The sequence below is a fragment of the Gorilla gorilla genome, chromosome 10 (assembly GCF_029281585.2).
Source record: "Gorilla gorilla gorilla isolate KB3781 chromosome 10, NHGRI_mGorGor1-v2.1_pri, whole genome shotgun sequence".
In the NCBI taxonomy this organism is placed as follows: domain Eukaryota; kingdom Metazoa; phylum Chordata; class Mammalia; order Primates; family Hominidae; genus Gorilla; species Gorilla gorilla.
In genome coordinates this window covers 132,461,217-132,484,713 of record NC_073234.2, presented here as the reverse complement: position 1 = coordinate 132,484,713, position 23,497 = coordinate 132,461,217, and the positions used below count along the sequence as shown (strand labels likewise).

General features: G+C 49.7%; 1 protein-coding gene across 5 annotated transcripts in view; it reads left to right on the top strand.

The window, feature by feature from the left end:
* Nucleotides 1-23,497, top strand: part of TESC (tescalcin) — a 60,751-nt gene that overhangs the window by 18,476 nt on the left and 18,778 nt on the right. For all 5 annotated transcript variants that reach the window (XR_010129430.1, XM_055358122.2, XM_004053959.4 and 2 more), the window contains exon 2: nt 5,674-5,743. Coding sequence is in view for 4 of the 5 variants with exons in the window: in XM_055358122.2 (XP_055214097.1) it covers nt 5,674-5,743 (70 nt within the window). In the remaining variant the exon portion in view is untranslated. The remainder of the gene's footprint in view (nt 1-5,673; nt 5,744-23,497) is intronic.

Genomic DNA, 23,497 nt, shown 5'->3' with positions numbered 1-23,497 from the left:
GCATTTCCCTCAGGTTGAAATCTAAAACCAGAAATAATGAGGTCCAGCTGCCAGGAACCAAAGCCCATTCTGCCCATCATCCGCATGGCAACTGTGACCTCAGGGCCCTGGAGAAGGGCTTAGAGGTGAGGAGCAAGGAAACTGGAAAAGCTACCGACCCAGGAGCCCTTGAGGAAAAGGCAGGTCCTTCCGTGGGCTTTGGGGCCCTGATGCAGGCAGACATGCATCAGGTGCTTACGCGAGGGGCCCTGTTGGGGGCCCAGGGTCAGCCCGGGTGTGGGGGCAGGGAAGGGGTGGCGGGAGCGTGGTTAGGAGGAAGCAGCTCACCAGACATGTTGGGTTAGACCAGCTCCACCTGCCAGGGCCTGGGGTGTTCTGAAAGTCAGTTCCTGAGGCTTCAGAAATCATCCTTTCTCTCAGTTGCCGGAGGAGTCTTCCCTGAGCTGTGAGCTGAGCCCTTGGCTCTAGGGATTTGGGTGTCAAAAAGAGGGCCCCAGAGGTGGGAGGTCGTCTTCCTAATCCTTTGCTTTCAATCAGGCAGGACAGAGGGAGTATGTGTATGTGAATTTGCACGTGTGTGCATGTTCTTTTTTTTTCCATCACCCAGGCTGGAGTGCAGTGGTGCGATCTGGGCTCACTGCAACCTCTGCCCCCCGGGTTCAAGTGATTCTCCTGCCTCAGCCTCCCAAGTAGCTGGGATTACAGGTGCACCCCACCACGCCTGGCTGATTTTTGCATTTTTAGTAGAGATGGGGTTTCACCATGTTGGCCGGGCAGGTCTCAAACTCCTGGCCTCAAGTGATCCACCTACCTCAGCCTCCCAAAGTGCTGGATTACAGGTGTGAGCCACCGCGCCCAGCCTTGCATGCACTTTGGATACTGTTAACTGGAAACTCTTCATTAGATAACCTTGATCTAGGATGATTTATATACCTCTTCCTAGCTGTGGGACCTTGGGCACATCCCAGAGTTCTCATCTCTAGAATGGGCGTAGAATCATACCTACCTAACAGAACTAAGGAGAGGGTTGTACCAGCCCAGGCTTATCCAAGTAGTTGAACACAGAGGCCAGGAAACGGTAAATGCTCAGTTAATGTCTGCCCTTGTTGTTATGATTATGCATGTAATTTATTTTTTAAATAGCTTTATTGAGATATAATTCACACACCATGAGATTCACCCCCATTTAAATTGAACCCCATAGTTTTAGTATAATCACAGGGTTATGCAACCATCAAAACAATATAATTTTAGAACATTTTTCTCTCTCTCTAAAAGAAACTCCAGTGCCCATTGACAGTGTCTCCCTGTTCTCCCTCTCCAGCCCCTCCCGTCCCTGGCCTCAGGCAGCCACTGGTGTACTTTCTGTTCCTAAGGATTTGTCCATCTGAGCATTTCATGCAAATGGAATCATCCAGTGTGTGTCCTCTCCAGTGGCCTCTTTCACACACCAGGATGCTTTCAAGGTAACACTTTTTTTTTTTGAGATGGAGTCTCGCTTTGTCACCCAGTCTGGAGTGCAGTGGCACGATCTTGGCTCACTGCAACCTCCGCCTCCCGGGTTCAAGTGATTCTCCTGCCTCAGCCTCCCAAGTAGCTGGGATTACAGGTGCCTGCCACCACTCTCGGCTAGTTTTTTTATTTTTAGTTGAGATGGGGTTTCGGCATGTTGGCCAGGCTGGTTTCAAACCGCTGACCTCAAGTGATCCACCCGCCTCAGCCTCCCAAAGTGCTGGAATTACAGGCATGAGCCACCACGCCCAGCCATAACTCATCTTTAATAGTGGTTGTTTAGGTGCACCTGTTTAGCTGTAATTTCTAATCATTATTTATCTTCAGATCAGTGTGTTTTGGGGGTTAAGTGATCATACAAAAGGAGACAGACAAATTAAAAAAAAGAAAACAAAACAGAACTACACGTTTTCTGCCAGACAGACTGAGTTCAAATTGTGGGTCTGCCTCTATCAAGGTCAGTGACCTTGAGCAAGTTACATCCCTTCTGAGCCTCAGTTTGTTCTTCTATAAAATGGGAATAGTATGTCCCTCATAGGGTCATGGAAGGAACTAAAGAAGATGATGTGTGCCTGGGACACAGTACTCAGCCAGTAAATGACTTATTAATAGCAGTATTTATGAGATCCCTCAGCCATCCAGATGGGATCATGTTGTAGGCTGAAAAACTTCATTACAAGACTAATACATATACATTGTACATTAGAGAAAACTTGGAAAATATAGATGAACCGAAAGCAAAACAGTGTTTAATCCAGGTATTGAGATGAGAAATAATTAGTATTATTTTGGGGAAAATAACTCTAGGATTTTTAAATTACTTAAACACATTTGTATATTTGTATGTCTTTTCTGCAACAGAGAGTTGTGCTCTCTCGGTAGCAAGCTGTTTTTAGGCAGTATATGTGGAATGTATTTCTATGCAAATACACAACTGTCACTGTTAAAGGCAGTATACCTAAAAACAGTTTTTTTTTCTCCATCTTGCACTCTGAAGGTATACTTTAAAAAAAAAATTGGCTAAACATACCAAAAAGTGTTCGACCAATCTGTTTTTTGCTTTTTTTTGAGGCAGAGTCTCGTTCTCTTGCCAAGGCTGGAGTGCAGTGGTGCGATTTTGGCTCACTGCAACCTCCGCCTCCCGGGCTCAAGCGATTCTCCTGCTTCAGTCTCCCAAGTAGCTGGGATTACAGGTACCTACCACCATGCCTGGCTCATCTTTGTATTTTTAGTAGAGACGGGGTTTTGTCATGTTGGCCAGGTCTCAGACTCCTGACCTCAAGTGATCTGCCCACCTCAGCCTCCCAAAGTGCTGGGATTCCAGGCGTGAGCCACCGCGCCCGGCCCCAATCTGCTTTTGATGGTCACTTAGGGCAAGTCGAATTTTAAGCTATTTTAAAGAATGCAAAGTTGAACACATTTACGTATTCATGTTTTTGTACCTGTTGCATCTACTACTTTTAGGATACATTCCTGCCAAGTGGAATTACAATTTTAAAAAATTTTTATTCATTTTTCTTTTTTCTTCCCAGATCTCCTTTAGTCAGGGAGGAATAACACATTTTTTTTTTAGTAAATGTTTTGTCGTGATATAGTGCATATCCAGAACAGTGCATCACTCAGGCATACAGACAGCTCTTTGAGGTTTCTGAGAACACGACTATGTAAAGTGTATGGAGATCTAGAAATGGAACATTCCTAGTACCCAGAACTCCCCTTTGCACTCCATTCAAGTTACTCCTCCTCATCTCATCCTCCAAAAGTCAATTACAATATTAGCGTCATCTATGATGCCTCCCTTAAGAGCAGCCACTATCTTGACCTCTAACATTGTAGTTGAGTTTTGCCTGTTTTTGAACTTTATGCAAATAGAATCACAAAGTATGTACACTTTCCTGTCTGGCTGCTTTTGTCTGTGATTATCTATATTGTTCATTTTCACTGCCGTGTGCTATTCCATTGCTTGACTATACTACACATTAGCACTCTACTCTGCCATTGTTGGGCATGTGGGTAGTTTCCAGTTTAGGACGATTCCATTGGCACCGCCATGACATCTTTGTATGCATGCTTGGGTGAACAGAAGTATGCGTTATTTGTGTATATACCTAGGAGTGGAATTGCTAGGCCATGCAGTAGCCAGTGTCCTTGCTGACATACCTATGATCTAAGTGGCCATATTTTCCTGCAGAAAGGTAGAAATTGCACTTTGATGATTCACCTAACCGTTCCAAGTGTCAGTGGCTACATCTGTAACAAGAGGATACAGCCCCCTCCTAGAGTGTTGGAAGGAAGAGATGAGCTGATCATTGGAGCCATGCCCACAGGAAGTAGAGAGCCCTCAGTCTGGGTTGACAGCCTTAACGAGCTGCTGGAGATGCTTGAGAATACTGAGCTGTTGATTCTTGAAGAGCCTGAGGCCAAAAAACAATGAGCAGGAAGTGAGGTGACCAGTTGGCCCCAGAAATTAGCTGCCTCTGTAACAGGAGCAAAACAGTGCTTAGGGGTGGGGCATGCTGGGAGGACTGAGGTGGGAGGTCACAGCTCCGCAGTCCAGCCCGTGTTTTGGAAAGGTTTGCGTGAACTGTATATAGTCCCCAGGAACCAGACCTAAAGTCCTTGAGTGCCAAAGTACTCTGGGCAGACAGGCGATATTACTTCTTGGTGAAGGCTGGCTTTGAGGTCAGTCGCACAGACTTGGAGTTCAGTCCCAGCTCTGCCTCTGTGTGTTGTGGGATCTTAAGTGCTCTCTGAGCTGCAGTTTTCAAATTATAAAACTGAGATAACGGCCGGGCGTGATGGTTCACACCTGTAATCCCAGCACTTTGGGAGGCTGCGGTGGGCGGATCACTCAAGGTCAGGAGTTCAAGACCAGCCTGGCCAGCGTGGCAAAACCCCATCTCTACTAAATGTATAAAAATTAGCTGGGCGTGGTGGCGTGTGCCTGTAATCCCAGCTACTTGGGAGGCTGGGGCACAAGAATCACTGGAACACGGAGGCAGAGGTGGCAAGGAGCTGAGATTGCACCACTGCGTTCCAGCCTGGGCGACAGAGTGTGACTCTGTCTCAAAACAAACAAAATACCTGAGATAATATCCACTCACTTATTGAGTTGTTTTGATAATGAAGTGAGAAATGCAGATCATTGTTTAATATTGTGCATTTTTTAGAGACAGGGTCTTACCCCATCACCAGATTGGAGTCCTTCCATTTCTTTGCTCCACCAGATTCTCCATACATTTCTCAGTGTAGGTTTCCCAGATCATGTCCAACACCAGCCTGAACCCTTATTTCCTCTTGCTACTCATCTGACTCTGAGTCTGTGACTATAAAAAGCCCCTTTCTCGGCTAGGATAAAACTCATCTTCTGGAGTGAAAGAGGAAGAGTCAGACAACCAGATGCAGTTTTCTCTAGGCTGGGCATGGTGGCTCATGCCTGCAGTCTCAGCACCTTGGGAGGCCGAGGCGGGCAGACTGCTTGAGTCCAGGAGTTTGAGACCAGCCTAGGCAACATGGTGAAACCCTGTATCTCTAAAAAATAAATAAATAAATAAATATATATATATATATATATATGTATATATATGTATGTATATATATATGTGTATATATATATGTATGTGTATATATATATACACACACACACACACACACACACACACACACAAATTAGCCGGGCATGGTGACACTTGCCTGTAGTTGCAGCTACCCAGGAGGCCAAGGTGGGAGGATCTCTGGAGCCCAGGAGGTGGAGGCTGCAGTGAGCTGAGATGCCGAGGTCATGCCAGTGTACTCCGACCTGAGTGATGGAAGTGAAACCCTGCCACAGAAAACAAAGTTTCTCTGTAGTGGGCTGGGGAAGGTCAGAGGCTGGGAGAATGGCCTGCTTCATGACTGCCCTGTCTCAGGAGCTATTAGTAATAGTTGTATTATTATTACTAAGGCAATTGGAACTGATGACTGCAGAGCTGTTTCTGGGAAGAATGGGAAATCCTTTCTCTGCTGCTTCACCCGGCACTCGCTTTTGCCATGGTGGGAGATGCTTTGAGAAGGGGTGTGGCAGCCAGTGGGAATGGGGCAGAAGAATATCTGCAGCCTCCCTCTGACAGTCAGTGATGTTTTTTTTCTGTCTTGTTTTTCTCTCTTTCCCCCACTTCTCAGTCTCATCGGATCAGATCGAGCAGCTCCATCGGAGATTTAAGCAGCTGAGTGGAGATCAGCCTACCATTCGGTAAGATTGGCAGCGGGCTTGGGTGCTGGGTGGGGCCATGCCCTTGCAAATTTCTTATCCTGTTTCTTTTCTTGAGTGCTGAGTGGCGGGGGGTAGTTGTTTTTTATTTATTTATTTATTTTGGAGATGGAGTCTCGCTCTGTCGCCCAGGCTGGAGTGCAGTGGTGCTGTCTCGGCTCATTGCAAGTTCTGCCTCCTGGGTTCACACCATTCTTCTGCCTCAGCCTCCCGAGTAGCTGGGACTACTGGTGCCCTCCACCATGCCTGGCTAATGTTTTGTATTTTTAGTAGAGATGGGGTTTCACCGTGTTAGCCAGGATGGTTTCGATCTCCTGACCTTGTGATCCACCCGTCTCAGCCTCCCAAAGTGCTGGGATTATAGGCATGAGCCAACTGTAGTTGTTTTAATGCTTCTGGTCTCTTCTAAGACAAGATGTTCCCAAACAGTAAGAAAGAACCACTTCTGTTTCTATGAGGATCACACAATTATAAATTATAACTATCGTGGAAGCGAGGAAGGGCTCTTCATGCCTCACCCTGACTTCCTGGGATGGAATGTGCTTAGAATCTCAGACACATATGGAGGTCCTGTTAAATCCCAGGGTCCTTCCAACTGCCGGGCACACAAAGATGTATCAGTTGTGGTGCAGCCCGACTTAGGGGCTCGGGCTGCCATCAGGACCTCTGTCTTTTGACTCTCCTTCTTTAGGGTTAGTTCCAGCCTCAGGCAAGATGGGGGTGGCCGCCTCAAATTTCTGTTAAGGAAAATCAATCTTCTGCATTGTGTTTTGTTAATCTTTTAGATACCTTTAGGTTGCTTTTTAATGAAGAGGAATGCCTTAAACTGTATTCTGGTTGAATTATTTGTTATTTGGGTATTTTTAATTTTTTTGAGACACGGTCTCACTCCATTGCCCAGGCTGGAGTGCAGTGTTGTGATCATAGCTCACTGCAGCCTCAACCTCTTGGGCCCAAGCGATCCTCCTGCCTCAGCCTCCCAAGCAGCTGGGACCACAGGCATGTGCCATCACACCCAGGTAATTTTTTATTTATTTTTATTTTCATAGAGGCAGGGTCTTGCTATGTTGCTCAGGCTGGTCTTGAACTCCTGGGCTCAGGTGATCCTCCTGCCTTAGCTTCCCAAAGTGCTGGGACTACAGCCATGCACCACCACACCAGCTAATTTTTTAAAGTTTTTGTAGAGATGGGGGTCTCACTATGTTGCCCAGGCTGGTCTCAAACTCCTGGCCTCAAGCAGTCCCCTCATTTCTACCTCCCAAAGTGCTGGCACTACAGGTGTGCACTGCTGCACCAGACCTGTTAATTGTTTTGTTGTTGTTTTTTTTTTTTTGAGACGTGGTCTTGCTATGTTACCCAGGGTGGTCTTGAACTCCTGAGCTCAAGCAGTCCCCCCGCCTCAGCCTCCTGAGTGGCTGGGATTACAAGCGAGTGCTGCTTGAGTTACTTACAGCTAGGTTAGTGAGAGGTCCTTGCCAGTGACTTGATCGTCACACAGAGTTCATGGGGAAGCTTCAAGTTGAACAAATTTCTACCATAAACTTCTAACAGATGTAGTTTCCTAAAATAAGCATTCAGAGTCTCAAGGTTACAGCTTGTTGGAACTTTGAAACAAACCTTCTAATACTCCAGGGAAACTTCCTTCTTAGTAAACAGACTTAAATTTCCCCTAGGTTTTATGGAAACTGACATATAAATGTCCACTTTCTCTTGTTTGTCTAAACACAGGCATATTGTTAATCCAGTATATTTCATTCTTAATTTCAAGAGCTCAGATTCTGACGGTCTCATGATTCTTGTGGCCTCTGGTCTCAGTTTGATTGCATCCAAGGCCGACTTAAAGACAATTAAGATTTATACCTTTAATTCTAGACATCTTGCCCACCAAGCCCAGTGGAGGAGAGAGAACCTGAGCCCAGCGGAAGAGTCACCTGGCTTCTCATTGGCCCTGATGGGGTCACGGGCCTGAGTCTGAGCCAATCGCCATGGCCAAAGACCAGACATGCAAATGTTTTCCCCTAGAGCTATAAGGGCATGGGGCCTGGGGTCAGTTTCCTCCAAGGACAGGGATGGAGGGCGGGTGGTTTCAACCAGGGCAAGGTGAAACCTCCTTGGGCCATAGGCTGAGGAGTGTGTAGCATGACACAAGTCAGCCAGGCACTGAGATCTAGCGGGGAGGTAGCATATATGGACACTGGATGCTGGAAAACAGTGTCAAGGGCATGCTTTGCTTGTTCCTTCAGAAGTTAATGAGCAGCCTGGGCAACATAGCAAGACCCTTTCTCTACAAAATATTTAAAAATTAGCCAGGTCTGGTGATGCACACATGTAGCTCTGGCTACTTGGGAAGCTGAGGCAGGAGGATCACTTGAACCCAGGGGTTCAAGACTGCAGTGGGCTATGAGTGCACCACTGTACTCCAGGCTGGGCAACAGAGTGAGACCCTGTCTCTTAAAAAGTTCATGAGCATCTGCTCTGCGCCAGGTGCTTGGTACCTACGCTGGTAGCTGCAGCCGCTATGGAGCTCACAGTGGAGGATGTGGGAAGGCAGAGCCCCTTTGTCCTCAAGACAGTTTTCCAGCAAGTGGAGCCCCCAGCCCTGTAACAAACTGCCTTGGACTTACTGTTATGCATCTGATGTTAGATCCATCCAACCTTGGGTGGTGAACTTTAGGTTCGTATTCTACATGCATAGAGATGCAGAGGCAAAAACCCAGGCTTCGGAGTCCAACTGTATTAGAATCCTTCATGCCACTGGCTATGTGGCTTCGGGCTGGTCACTTCCTTTCTCTGAGCTGGTCTCCTCATCTGGAAAGTGAGCATGGTCACTTGGGATTTGATCTGAGCATTAAAAATGAGCAGTGGGCCGGGCACTGTGACTCACGACTATAATCTCAGCACTTGTGGAGGCCAAGGCTGGAGGATCGCTTGAGCCCAACGTGGGCAACACAGTGAGACCCCATCTCTAGGGGGAAAAAAAAGCAGTTGCAAGCAGGGCAATTTAGCTCTAAGCTGGGTTCACAGGCATTTGGCAAATGGGGCTATTCTTCCACCCCCATCCTGAGGGTCTAATCTGAGTGTGGTGGGGGCCCAGGTGCTGTGTGAGGAGGAGGATATGATGCCGTTGGAGGCCCCTCCCACTTTTAGGTTCTAGGCGCTGAGCCTTGATGCATTGCCTAGCACCCCATCATAAGCTTACAATGGGACGTACTAAAATGGCATTCCCTACAACAGTTTTTTTCCAACTTGACTGTGCTCAAATCACCTGGGAATCTTGCTGCCATGCAGGTTTTGCTTCTGCAGTTCTAGGGTGGGGCCTGAGACTCTGCATTTCTAACAAGTGCCTCCATTGCCCAGCACTGTGGACAGAACACAGTAGGTCCTCCGTGGTTGAGTGGGTGGAGCGTCCTCCTCCTGCAGGAGCTGAGCTGGCGTGGCCTCTCTGTGCTGATGGCGCCGGACTCCTACCTCCCAGGCCTCACCTGCCCAGGCTCAGCTTAGAAATGTGAGCCGTTGGTCCCGCCCTGCCACCCCAAACCCTGTTTGTCCCTCTCCTGCACACCCATCCCCAGGACCTCATATGTAGCACCCTTGCACAAGCCCTCAGTGTGCCTGCCTGGCAGGGTCATTCAAAGGAGCTAGTGAGCAGCCTCTGCTCAACAGCCCTCTGTGGCTACCCAGTGCCATCAGGGTCATCTTTGTGTTCTTTATGTGGGACTCACACAGGTGTGTAGATGCTGGCTTCTGCTTTGCTGAGGCCTCAGTGTGGACCACATTTCCAAGACACGTCTCCTGCCCCCTGAAGCCCCACAGCCTCCTTCTGGGGGTGCCCCATCCCAACATTCACAGCACAGAATTATAACTGCCCCCACATCCCCTTACCCCAGCAGACTGTGGCTTCTTAGAGGGCAGGAACTGATCGCCTTTTTCCTTGGCCAAAGTGCTGAGTCCAGGGCCTGTAACACAGTAGGTGCTGTGAGAGTGCTCAAATGAACAAGTGAAGGGATGAATGAATAAATGAATGAATGAAAGAACAAAGGAATGAGGAGTGAATGTAATGACTAGCAGAATTCTTTCCAGCGCAGGAAGCATGGCCTACGTGAGGCCTGTTGTCATTAATAGTACTTCCTTGTTAGGTTGACGTAATCCAGGTGAAAGAATTCAGCAGGGGTCTTGGCACGTAGAAACAGCTCACAAATGTAAGCTCTTATTATTTGAACATGTTTTATGTGCTACACAGCAGGAGTGTGTTACTTTAATCTTTTTTTTATTTTTTGACAGAGTCTCGCTGTGTTGCTCAGGCTGATGTGCAGTGGTGCGATCTTGGCTCACTGCAGCCTTGACCTCCCAGGCTCAAGTGCTCCTCCTGCTTCAGCCTCCTGAGTAGCTGGGACTACAGGTGTGTGCCACCACACCTGGCTCATTTTTTATATTTTTGTAGAGATGAGGTCTTACCGTGTCGCCCAGGCTGACTTCAGTCCTACAGAACCCCATAGGAAGTAGAGGTAGGGACGCTCACTCTCCCCATTTTACAGATGGGAAAGTAAGGCTAGAGAGAGAGGCCATGTACCTGGCACTGGGTCACACAGCTCATAAGTGGAGGAGCTGGGGTTTGAACCCAGTGCCAAGATCCTGCTGTAGGAAGCCAGGGGCATTGTCTTGATTTGCAAGTGATCTCTAAGGACCTCAGTCTCCCTGCCCTGCTATTGGGGGTGGGGGAGGTGGGTTTATAATTCCCGTCACCACCGCCTTGGGCTCAGAGCTTCAGAGTCGGCTTCGAGGTTCGTGTCAGCTGCATGTAGTGACAGCCCCAGCCCAGCCTGCAGGAAGGAGGTGACTGACCACAGCTTCTTATGCAAACAGGCCTACAGGAAGGGCCTCCTTCCAGCCTCCCAGAACTGCTTTGCCTAATCCTAATCCACCCTCCAGGGCCTAGAGAAGGGAGATGAGGTAGCTTTTCAAGGTTCCCCTGGCCTTTTCCTGCCCATCTTCCCCTGAGCAGCCCTGGCTTGGGAACTGGTCCCCAGTGCTGTCCCTTCTCTGCCAGGGGTTTTCTAAGTGACCCCAGGCCTGGTCTTCAACCTCTCAGATCCTGGCACATCTTGGAAGCTGTCCAGCAGGCCCTGGGCTGTGCTGGGTTTTCAGAGCATGGACAAAATTCCTTTTCTTTCTGGGGACATTCCCCCACATGAAAATGGCATTGATTGGGGTTCCCTAGTGAAGGCCCCTGGCACCCCACTACAATCTGTGATGGGGGAGAGGGTGCCACCTCCTTTGCCCCTTCCTGCTCAGACAGCGAAGGACCCACGTGCTTATGAGGATCCCACAGGAGGCTCGTGAAGACCTTGAATGCAAAAGTCCCCTTAAAAATGATCATTCAGAACCACAGGCTTTAGATACAGATGAATAAGATTTGTAAGTTGCACTTAGAAGTTTAAAGAAGAACTGGATTTCTAAATGTGCGGCTTGACAAATTGAATATAGCTTTACAAACTCTCATGAGGCAATTGATGGACCAGAATTGATTTTGTTTTTAAGCCACCGTTTCTTATCTGTGTTGGGCCTGGTCCCATCTCTTTCCAGAAGTCATCTCAGGACATCTAGGGGAGGGTTCGTCTTGCGGCATTGAAAGCCCCACTTCAAGGCCTTACTTTTGCGTGGGTTCTTTACACAGCCCGGTACCTGATTTTTAGACATTCATATTGTTGGCCGGGCGCGGTGGCTCACTCTGTAATCCCAGCACTTTGAGAGGCTGAGGCTGGCGGATCACTTGAGGTCAGGAGTTCCAGACCAGCCTGGCCAACATGGTGAAACCTCGTCTCTACTAAAAATACAAAAATCAGTTGGGCGTGGTGGTGTGTGCTTGTAATCCCAGCTACTCGGGAGGCTGAGCAGGAGAATCGCTTGAACATGGGAAGGGGAGGTCGCAATGAGCTGAGATCATGCCACTGCACTGCAGCCTGGGTGACAGAGCGAGGTTCTGTCTCAAAAAAATTTCATTTTGTTATGTTCCCTTTTTAAAAGAGGGAACCCCCAAATTGTATATGCTTCAGGATCCTCAAGACCTGAATTCATCCAGACCACAAAGCACTGAATTTCTGTGGCCTCTCGGCAAAATGCCTGAATAGAAAAAAAAAAAAAGGAATGTCTATCTAATTCTAACACATTCATTAGCCACCTACCATTCGGGGGGCTCTTCCCCTGTCCTCAAAAATTTTCCATCTAGCAGAGGAGACCTCCACAGGTAAACCTGTTAAAAGGTCAGAATTTTAAATAATGAAGAAAATACAGAAATAGCTTCTTGCACTTTTTCTTTCTCTTTTTGGGCCCCTTAACTGGTAAATGTTTTAAACAACAATTTTTAATTTCCTGATAGCACGCTGGCAGGCTTATAAATGCCAGAAATAGACGCTATGGAATACTTCAGATGTAGTGGTGCAGGCCATTAGGAGGCATGATTAGATAAAGCCACATTACAAAAAATATTTTTAGGTTCATCGAGCCATTGACTGTGGAGTAATTCCGGAGGTAAATGCAACCACAGACGTACACAGGGAAGAGGAAAAAAAAGGGACTCCATGCTCCATGTCAAATGCCACCAACGTGCAGCCCCATGTTCTGATAGCCCAGACAGTGGGGCGTCAGCAAAATGTCCTAACTCCAGGTCCTGTTTTTCTTCCTTCAGCAGTGTTCCTTTTGTTTTTCTCTTTGAGACAGAGTCTCGCTCTGTCAGCCAAGCTGGAGTGCTGTGGCGCGATCTTGGCTCACTGCAACCTCCCCCTCCCAGGTTCAAGCAATTGTCCTTCCTCAGCCTCCCAGGTAGCTGGGATTATGGCACCCACCTCCACACCTGGCTAATTTTTGTATTTTTAGTAGAGGCAAGGTTTCACCATGTTGGCCAGGCTGGTCTTAAACTCCTGACCTCGGGTGATCCACCCGCCTCGGCCTCCCAAAGTGCTGGGATTACAGGTGTGAGCCACCACACCCAGGCCCTCAGCAGTGTTCTTACCACTGCTGTGTCATTTTTTGAAGTTACCACAAGATTGGCCCAGTGCGGTAGCTCACACATGTAATCTGAGCACTTTGGGAGGCCAAGGTGGAAGGATTGCTTGAATCCAGGAGTTTGGGACCAGCCTGGGCAACACAGTGAGACTCTGTCTCTACAAAAAAAATTTAAAAATGAGCCGGGCATGGTGGCATGCACCTGTGGTCCTAGCTACTCGGGAGGCTGAGGTGGGAAGATTGTTTGAGCCTGGGAAGTTGAGGCTGCAGTAACTTGTCTTGCCACTGCACTCCAGCCTAGGTGATGAAGCAAGACTGTCTCAAAAAGAAAAAAAAGCACGGGGTTGTGAGCAGAAATGGGAGCCCAGCTGCCAGCAGCAGAGTGCTAACGTGTGCCAGGCGCTGGGCTCAACGCTCACACGGTCTCAGGAACCCTCTGAGGTTGACGTTATTATCCCCATTTTACAGATTAAGCAACCGAGGCTGAAGAGGTTAAAATTACACAGTAGGGCCTCAGTTCGAAAGCAAAGCTGGTTAATGCAAGAGGTGTAGCCTCAAACCACTGCAGTGATGTTGCTCTTCATCCAGAATTAAATCCCCTTTTAACCCAGTCACTTTGCTTTGTTTTTAACCTATGATATGACCACTTTTTGAGGGGATGGGAGCAAGATCTCGTTCTGTTGTCCAGACTGGGATGCAGTGGTGCAGTCATGGTTTACTGCAGCCTCCAACTCCTGGGCTCAAGCAATCATCCTGCCTCAGCCTCCTGAGCTGTAGCTGGGCCCACAGGTGTGTACCACCACATCCAGCTAATTTAAAAAAATTTTTTTTGTAGAGATGGGAGTCTTGCTAGGTTGCCCAGGCTGGTCTCGGACTCTTGGCTCAAGCAATACTCCTGCCTCAGTCTTCCAAAGTGCTAGGATTACAGGCATGAGACACTATGCCTGGCCTCGACAGCTTTTTTTTTAGAAATACTATACTCATAGGGAAGTTGCTGAGGCCCTACCTAGCTCAGCAGGCTGTTTCACCATCAGAATTTAATATATTCCAAGAGGCAGTGAGTCCTCCCTTTAAAAGCCTCAGCTAGGATGATGCACGTTCACTTAAAGATGAAAAACTGCTACGGTAGCTGTAAAGATGCCCAGAAAAGACAGCGGGCATGAGGCAGCTGGACTCGCACATCTGCTTAGGTGAGAGTGTTAAGGCAGACGTGAGGAGAGCCACCAAGGGGGTAGTTTGGTGTGAAAAGGTGAGGAGGCGTTCCCGAGGCAAAAAGCAGCTTTCTAAACGTTCTTAGTTTTATTAGCAGGTACTCGCATATAAAACTTTTATAGAGATTCTTTTCCCAGGATGGTTGATACTGACATGGTCCTTGCTTACAAGCCTGCAAATGTCCAGGGCCTTCCGTGATGGGTTTTAGAGCTGAGGATCCTACAGGGTTGAGAAGGGGAGGCTCCCCTTCCCCTCCTGGGGCACTTCTGTTCTGATGCTTATGTGCGTGAGGGGTAGTCAGAGAGAAAGCTGGCACATCAGCCAGTTCATGCTATAACATGAGCAATATACTAAGGTTGGCTGGGCATGGTGGCTCATGCCTGAAATCCCAGTACTTTGGGAGGCCGGGGTGGGCAGATCACTTGTGGTCAGGAGTTCCAGACCAGCCTGGTCAATATGGTGACATCCCATCTCTATTAAAAATACAAAAGTGGCCGGGTGCAGTGGCTCACGCCTGTAATCCCAGCACTTTGGGAGGCTGAGGCGGGCAGATCACGAGGTCAGGAGATCGAGACCATCCTGGCTAACACAGTGAATCTCTACTAAAAATACAAAAAACTAGCCGGGTGTGGTGGTGGGCGCCTGTGGTTCCAGTTACTCGGGAGGCTGAGGCAGGAGAATGGCGTGAACCCGGGAGGCGGAGCTTGCAGTGAGCCAAGATAGCGCCACTGCACTCCAGCCTGGGCAACATAGCGAGACTCCGTCTCAAAAAAAAAAAAAAAATTAGCCATTCGTGGTGGCGGGTGCCTGTAGTCCCAGCTACTCAGAAGGCTGAGGCAAGAACATCTGTTGAACCCAGGAGGTGAAGGCTGCAGTGAGCCGAAATTGCACCACTGTTCTCCAGCCTGGGCGATAGAGTGAAGCCCTGCCACAAAAAAAAAAAAAAAAAAAAAGCTAAAGGAAGGAAACAGGGCAGACAGCCATCCCCTGGAACCCTAGGGAGGAGAGGGTCCTTGGGGTAGGTGGTCACGGAAGGTGCCACTGAGGAGGCCACATCTGGGCTGAGACCAGGAGAGAAGGAGCCGGTGTGTGAAGAGAAGAGGGAGGGGAGCTCTAGGCAGAGGGCCCAGCACATGAGGAGAATCGGAGAGTTGGGTGCAGATCACAGAGGGTTTGCCTTTGCCCTAGTGATGACTTTTGTCCTTGAAATAAAATGCACAGATGTGGCCTGAAACACCAGCTGTATGTTAGCTCCTACTTTTTTGTTGTTGTTTTGCTCTGTTGCCCAAGCTGAAATGCGGTGGTTCGATCTCAGCTCACTGCAGCCTCAACCACCCAGGCTCAAGCGATCCTCCTGCCTCAGCCTCCCAGAACTTACAGGCATGTACCACCATGCCCGGCTAATTTTTGTATTTTTTGTAGAGATGGGGTCTTGCCATGTTGCCGAGGATGGTCTTGAACTCCTGGGCTCAAGCAGTCCTCTCACCTCAGCCTCCCAAAGTGCTGAAATTATAGGTGTGAGCCACTGTGCCCGGCCAGCTCCTACATCTGTGTGTCCTCCCAGGACCTCTCCCCTGAGCTCCTGACTCATGTAGCAACTGCCCATCCACTTAATATCCAATAAGACATGCTGCTTAACATGCCCCTTTCAAAGCAAGCACCTCCTCATCCCTCCCAGAGGTCCCCCGTTCCTCTGTGGTGAACGGCAGCCTCACAGTTCCCTGCAGTGGTCACCTTTGATTCCTCCCTTTTTCTCAGCCCTGCTTCCAGTTCATCAGCAAACGCTGCCATTTCTACCTCCCAAGGAGCCCAGGATTTGCTACTTCTCTCCCCTTCTTCCTCTGCTCCCCCAGCCCCTGCCCTCATCCAGCTGCCATGGTCTCTGGCCTGGGCTACCCCAACAGCCTCCTCCCTGGTTCCCCTGTGTCTGTCTTCACTGTCCATCCACCATCCAGGCTCACAGTACCATGTGGGGAGGGTCCTATGAGAATGTCTCTTCTCTGCTGAAGATGTTCTGTCTCACCCATTGGGAGTCAGAGCCACCACTGAGGCCTCTCAGTGTCCTTCTGGCCCCTGCACGGTTGGGCCTCTGCTACACCCATCTCTCCAATTATTTTTGCCCAAGTTACATGAACATTCTTTCTGTTCCCCACCCCAGGGCTCTAGCTCATGCTGTTCCTTCTTCTTAGGATGCTTTCCCCTAGAGCAGGGTTTTTGAGCCTGGGCTCTGGGGCTGGATGATTCTTCGTTGGGGGTTGTCCTGGGCACTGTGGGGTGCTGAGCAGCATCCCTGGCCTCCACCCACTAGATGCTGGTAGCACCCTCCCCATCAGCTGGACACATGGGAGTGGAGAACCTCCCCTCCTTCAGGTCTCTGCTCAAATGTCACTTTTTTCCCTGTGGCCTTTCTGTGGTCAACCTCATTTAAACTTGTACGAGTCTCCTGTGGTCCCCTCCCTTTCTCTGCTGAATTTCTCTGCAAAGTACTCATCACTCCCTGAGATACTCTATTTCCCATCTTTTTTGTGCTCTCCTAGATTCCCCATAAGGGATTGTGTCTGTCTTTACCTCTGCAGCTGGCACCTAGAACAGTGCCTGGCTCCTTGAAGGGGCTCGAATGCTTTGTTGCTGAGTTGCTTTCACTGTTAAGAAGTCAATTCCAGGTGTTGGGGAAAGTGGGGGACTGACACGGGGCAGGGACAGGGATGAGAAGGTGTTTGCCTGGCGGAATGGTCTTGGCAACGTTGTCCAGCTTTTCAAAGAGGCATTTGCCAGGAGCAAAAAGGACCAGGCCTTTCTTGCCAGAATCTTCTGTGCAAAAATGTGGATAGCAGAATTGCCTAGCACATTTGCACAATTCCAGGTGCTTTGAAATATTGAGAGATTAAGAGGCCAGCAGTTCTCACGCATTCATGTGTACGTGAATGCCCTGGGGACTGCGTTAAAATGCAGGTTCTGTAATCCCAGCACTTTGGGAGGCTAAGGCGGGAGGATCACTTGAGCCAAGGCGTTCAGGACTAGCTTGGGAAATATAGTGAGACCCTGTCTTTACCAAAAATAAATTGGGTGTGGTGGTACACACCTGTAGTCCCAGCTGCTCAGGAGGCTGAGGAGGGAGGATCACTTGAGCCCAGGAGTTCAAGGCTGCAGTGAGCCATGAATGCACCACCGTATTAATGCAAGTTTTGATTCAGTAGGTCTGGAGTAGGGAGAGATGGTGCATCTCTAATAAGCTCCAGGTGATGCAGATGCTGCTGGCCCAGAAACCACACTTTGAGTATCTTGGCTACTGGGAAGACATGTGCTGAGTGACATGCAGTCTCTGCCTTGAAGAGTCCCCATGGGGCCTCAGCTTCCCCACTGTGGGGGACACCACATGCCCAACAGTGAGTGCAGGAAGGGGAATCAGAGGGGCACTGGGCAGGCAGTGCAGGAAGGGGAACTCAGAGGGACATTGGGCAGGCAGCCCGGCAAAGTGGCCTCCCTCAGTGCGGGGAGCCCTGGAGCGGTGGAAGTTCCGGCCTGAGAATCTGGGGCCTGGCTGCACCCTCACCTTGGAGGTCGGTTAGCCTTGTGGTGGTTGATGGGGGTTGGGGAGCTCCACGCTCAGTACCCCTAGAGAGAACTTTGCAACTGAGCTGGGCTCCGAAAGCCACCGGAAACCAACCCACACCACGAGGCTTGAGGAAGAGCCCAGCACAGTCCTTGGTGGTTTTTTGAGCCTGGTCCTTCCCTTCTTGTTGGCCTGACGCTTGTCCTGCCCTCTTCCTGGGTCCCAGATGGGGCCTCTCGGGCTGAGGGCTGAGGGCTGGGGGCTGGGTGAGAGCGGATGCCTCGCTCTTTCTCTCTTTAATGTAAAAATGCGCAACTGGAAGGAAGGAAGTGGTGAGAGTGAGGAAGCGCAAGATGGTTCGAGCCCGCCTGGAGGCAGAGCTGGAGTCCTGCGCCAACTCTAGCTGTGTGACTGGGGCTTAGTCTCTTTGCCTCTCTGGGCCTTGTGTTCTGGTCTGTAAAATAGGATCATCATTGTTGCCACTCATGATTATGTGGGGGTGATTAAGTGTTGCAGTGCTTAGCACAGCTTGATGTTGCGTGAGCCCTTCATGACTCCAGGGCAACATTCTGAAGCCCCGAGGGCTCAAGCTCTCCCGCAGGAGGCCTGGAAGGTGTGTGGCCCTGGAGCCCTCCTGGGCAATCCCCGCTACCCTGATGGTCACTGGGGCAACACCACTGGCCATGAGAATCAGCTCCGGCTGAGGGCAGTGACCTGCCGTCAACCCTGGGCTCTGAGGTGAGGCAGAGCCTGTTCCCATGGCTGCAGCCTGGGCTGCGACACCTTTAGCAAAGCCGGTTCATCCAGCCCGGCGGGGACCTAGGGAGGAAGGAAAACAAAACTGACACGAGTATTGATGGAGCATGAAACTGATGAAATGAAAAGGTTAGCCTGTCCTAAGCACTGGACTCAAGGCCGGCGCTCTCCTTGTTGAAAAGGGACATTGGCAGGTTTTAGGGAAAGTCCCTGAAGGCCAGGCACCACCGTGCCACTGCCTGGGTCCGCCAGTATCATTCTTAACAATGAGAAGTGGCTTCATCTCTCTGCCTCAGTTTCCTCATCTTTAAAATGGGCACAGGCCGGGTGCAGTGGCTCACACCTGTAATCCCAGCACTTTGGGAGGCTGAGGAGGGCGGATCACCTGAGGTCAGGAGTTCGAGACCAGCCTGGCCAACATGGTGAAACCCCATCTCTACTAAAAATACAAAAATTAGCTGGGCATGGTGGCGCACACCTGTAATCCCAGCTACTCGGCTGGCTGAGGCACAAGAATCACTTGAACCCAGGAGGTGGAGGTTGCAGCGAGCAGAGATCACGCCACTGCGCTCCAGCCTGGGCGGCAGAGTGAGACTCCGTCTCAAAAAAAAAAAAAATTAAGAAAATAAAATGGGCATAAGTACCTACTTTATAGGGTTGTTGTGAACCCTATGTAATAATGTAAAGCTCTTAGAATAGTTCCTTCCATTTTGAGGGTACGTAGGCTAGCTGCTGTTACATTATTATTATTACTACTATTAATGCTGCTGCAGCGATTACTGTTACTGCTGCTGCCGTTATTCGTTATTATTTTAAAATTAAGAGCTCATCCTGTGTCAGGCAGTCTGCTCAGCATCTTATGTGGATTTATCTCATTTGATCATCTCATTAGCCCCATCATGTTACCTGGATATTCCTATGATCCCCATTTTACATATGAGAAATCACGGCTTGGAGACGTGCTGTGATTACTCAAGACCATGTGCCTGGTAAGGGGCAGAGCCTGGGCCAGCACCCCTCTCCCAACCTTGTGTTTGACCCTGAACCATCCCCTTTGATATGGGAAGGATTAGGTCTGCACCCATCTCACAGATGAGGAAACTGAGGCTCCAAGAGTCAGGCACCAGTGGTGAGGGGGAGGTGAGAGTCAGGTGTGGATGTAGCAGGTGCCTATGGGGAGAGAGAGCAGAGGCAGCGGGCTTCAGAGCCATTTACACACCCACTGGGGGTTGTGAAGCCAGCACCTGGGGACACTGTGTCCCCAGCTCAATTCCTAGCAGGTCAAGCATGTCTTGTTGCTGCTGGTTGGGGACAGGCCTCTTGTGTTGAGTTAATTTCTTCTCCAGGCACATGGGTCAGGCTCTTCTAGGTGGTTTCTCCCCCACCTCTCCTCCCTCTCTCCTGGGACATTGGGGTCTGCTCTCCTTCCAGGGTCTGGACACCTGGGCCCTGGGGAAGGCATCTGGGGAAGGGCAGTGCCTCAGGATGGGCCAGACAAAGAGGGAAGCCCTGCGTGCAGGCATCTTCATTATTCGCTTCATTATTCGCTCAGCAAACCATTTATTGACCACCTTGCCAAGCCCAGCAGTGCAAGGCATTGAGGACGGGGTGCTGTGGACATCACAGGGTCCCCCCCATCCTGCAAGCTGCCATCTGTGGTGCACTCCCAGTTCACCAGACACCGTGCTGAGCATGTTGCGGACTTTATCTCCTCTAAACTGTACAGCAACCCTGTGAGGTTCTTGTTTGCAAAGGAGCAGACAGAGGCTGGGTGAGGCAATGCCGTTTGACCCAGGTAGCAGAGCAGGGTAGAGCCCAAGTGTGATTCCAGAGGCTGTGCCCTTCACCCTCTGTCAGTATCAGTGTGCCCTCCTCACAGACGAGAAAACAGACTCAGGCAGGATTAGCAACAGCCAGTGAAAGCCAGAGAGGGTTTGGCTAGCAGCATAGCAGCCAGCGGCGTCTCTGTTCTCCCAGATTCCCTCTGGAGCTCCACGTGGTCCCTTTCTCAGGGATCTGGGCCTTGGAAAATGGATTCTGTTCGGATGGCCAGGGAGAGTCGGGCAGCAGGGTATCTGGTGAGAGCATGGCTGTACGCTACCTGGCTTCCAAGCTGACTCTTCCACGCCCCCACTGGGTGAGCTGGGGCAGGTCGCCGAACCTGTCTGTGCTGAGCCTGAAGCGTCGGGGATAATAGGAGCCCTTGTAGGGTCTCTGGGAAGCGAGGTGGCTCCGGCCAAGTCGCTTGCACGGTTGTGAGCTGTAGCTGTCATTGTCATCCGATCGTGATTTCGTAGATCATCTCCCTGGTAACCCTGACTCATTCAGGGCTCTGGTCTCTCTATTCTGTCCCCTCCTGTGGTCGCCTCCCACTAATGAGGAAAAAGGGCAAGGCATCGAGCTGTCTGGGAGCAGTGAGGGTGTGACCTGCATACAGAAAAGCATGTGTCACACACAGAGGGACTTTGACAGGCGGAACATGCAACAGAATGTTCCCGGCTCCCAAAAGGCCCCCATATTCCCTCTCGATCACTCCCCACTCTGGGGAGGTTCACCACCCCGACTGCAGAGGTTCGTGTTGTCACTTTCTGTTCTTTACATAAATGGAGTCATAGTGCAGTAGCACAGCAGTTCTTTTTTGTTTTTTTAAAGACTTATTAGAAAATTTTAACAGCTTTATGGAGCTGTAATGCACATATTATAAAATTCGCCCATTGAAAATGTACAGTCCATTTTAGAGCACCTCAGAAAGAAGCTCTGCACCCGTTAGCCATCACCCCGTCCCCAGCCCCTGGAAACCGCATCTCTCCACTTTGTCTCCCTGCATTTGTCTTTTCTGGATGTTTCCTATAAATGGCATCGTACACCATTTGCGTCTGGCTTCTTCCACTGAGCATCATGTCTTCCAGGTATATCCGTGCTGTGGCATGGATGAGAATCTCGTTCCTGGACAGGTGCGATGGCTCACACCTGTAATCCCAGCACTTTGGGAGGCTGAGGTGGGTGGATTACCTGAGGTCAGGAGTTTGAGACCAGCCTGGCCAACTGGTGAAACCGCATCTCTACTAAAAATACAGAAGTTAGCTGGGCGTGGTAGCACATGTCTGTAATCCCAGCTACTCGGGAGGCTGAGGCAGGAGAATCACTTGAACCCGGGAGGCGGAGATTGCAGCCGAGATCCACTATGGAGCAGGCCCATGGAGACTGAGCCGAGATTGTGCCACCGCGCTCCAGCCTGGGCAACAGAGTGAAACTCTGTCTCAAAAAAACAAAACAAAAAACCTTGTTCCTTTTTATGGCCAAAAAATAATCTTATTTTTTTTTCATGGCCAAATAACATCCCATCTCTCTGGGCCAGCTGTCCCGAGTCTACCTCCTTCTTTTGAACTGGGTTCCTGGGAATCTAAAACATGAGTCTGCCCTGACACAGCTACTGAGTTTGGCCAGAGGCCATGAGTGAGCCCAGCTGAAAGGCCTGGGTGGGAGGGACTGGAGGCCATGCCGGGGACACAGAGGGACCCGGGAATCGGCCAGGTCCTGCTGTGCCTCTCCATGCCTCCATCCCCACCCCTCCAATGCGTAAGGCAGGGCAGCACAGGGGCCACGAGGCGTTCACAGAATCTTCCAACCCAAACAGCGTAGAGTCCCTTGCGTCTGTTTTGCCTCCTTCTCTCCAGCATCTGTCTGTCCTAGTGTTGAATCCCACTCCCAATGACTGTCCCGTCATCACTTCCCACCCAGACGTCCTCATTTTCAGTGGGCTGATACCCTCTGCCTTCCCTACCTGGGCCTGACACCTTTTTCCCTAGGATCACCAGCCTGTGTGCTGGGTCCTTCCCAAGACGCTGCCCGTGGAGGCCCATGGAGCAGAAGGAAAAGGTGAGCAGGAAGCAGATTGAGAGAACCCAGGATGGCCTTCTGTGAAGAGCAGGGGAGGAGGGCAGGCAGGTGAGGGAGTGGCTGACGCCCCTGCCTGCAAACCTGCAGCCTCTAGGACTCAGCATTACCTGTGGCCAGCTACAGGGTGTCCTCCTGTGAAATTCACCCTCCCCTGCAAAAAAAAAAGCAAAAAGCTTTTTTTGCCTTTTTTTTTTTAGGAGATTGAAGTCTCACTGTATCACCCAGGCTGCAGTGTAGTGGCACCATCATAGCTCACTGTAACCTTGAACTCCTGGGCTTAAACAATCCTCTTGCCTCAGCCTCCTGCATTGATTGCTAGCTGGGACTACAGGCGCATGCCATCACACCTGGCTGGCTTTTTTTTTTTTTTTTTTTTTTTAACAGCTTTACTGAAATGTAATTTACATAATACAACTCAGCCATTAAAATGTGCAATTCAGTGACATTTGTTGTATGTACAGAGTTCTGCATCCAGCACTGCAGTCAATATTAGAACATATTCATCACTCCCAAAAGAAAGCTGTACCTTCAGCTGGCACGCCACATTCCCCTCTCCCCAACCCCCTGACAACCACCAATCTGCTTTCTACCGCTGTGTATTTATCTATTCCAGATAGTTCGTGTAAATGGAATTATGTAATATGTGGTCATTTGTAATTGGCTTCTTTCACTTAGCATAATGGGTTTTTTTGGTTTGTATTTTGAGACTACAGTCTACCAGGCTGTAGTGGAATGGTGAGATCTTGGCTCACTGCAACCTCCACCTCCCGGATTCAAGCAACTCTTGTGTCTGAGGTTCCCAAGTAGCTGGGATTACAGATGTGCGCCACCACACCCGGGTAATTTTTGTATTTTTAGTAGAGATGGGGTTTCACCATGTTGGCCAGGCTGGTCTTGAACTCCTGACCTCAAGTGATCCGCCTGCCTCGGCCTCCCACAGTGCCGGGATTACAGGTGTGAGCTACGGCGCCCGGCCTCACTTAGCATCATGTTTTTTAGATTCATTTGTGTTGTAGCATGTGTCAGTACTTGGTTCCTTTTTATGGCTAAAAAATACTCCACTGTGGTTGCAGTGAGCCAAGATTGCACCACTGCACTCCAGCCTGGGTGGCAGAGCAAGACTCCATCTCAAAAAACAAACAAACAAAAAAACTCCATTGCATGGGCCACATTTTATTTCTCCAATTATGAGTTGACAGATGTTTGGGTTGTTTCTGCTTTACGGGTGAGCAATGCTGCTGTGAAAGTCACGCACAGGTTTTTATTTCTCTCGGGCATATCCCTAGGAGTGGAATTGCTGGGTTGTCAATACT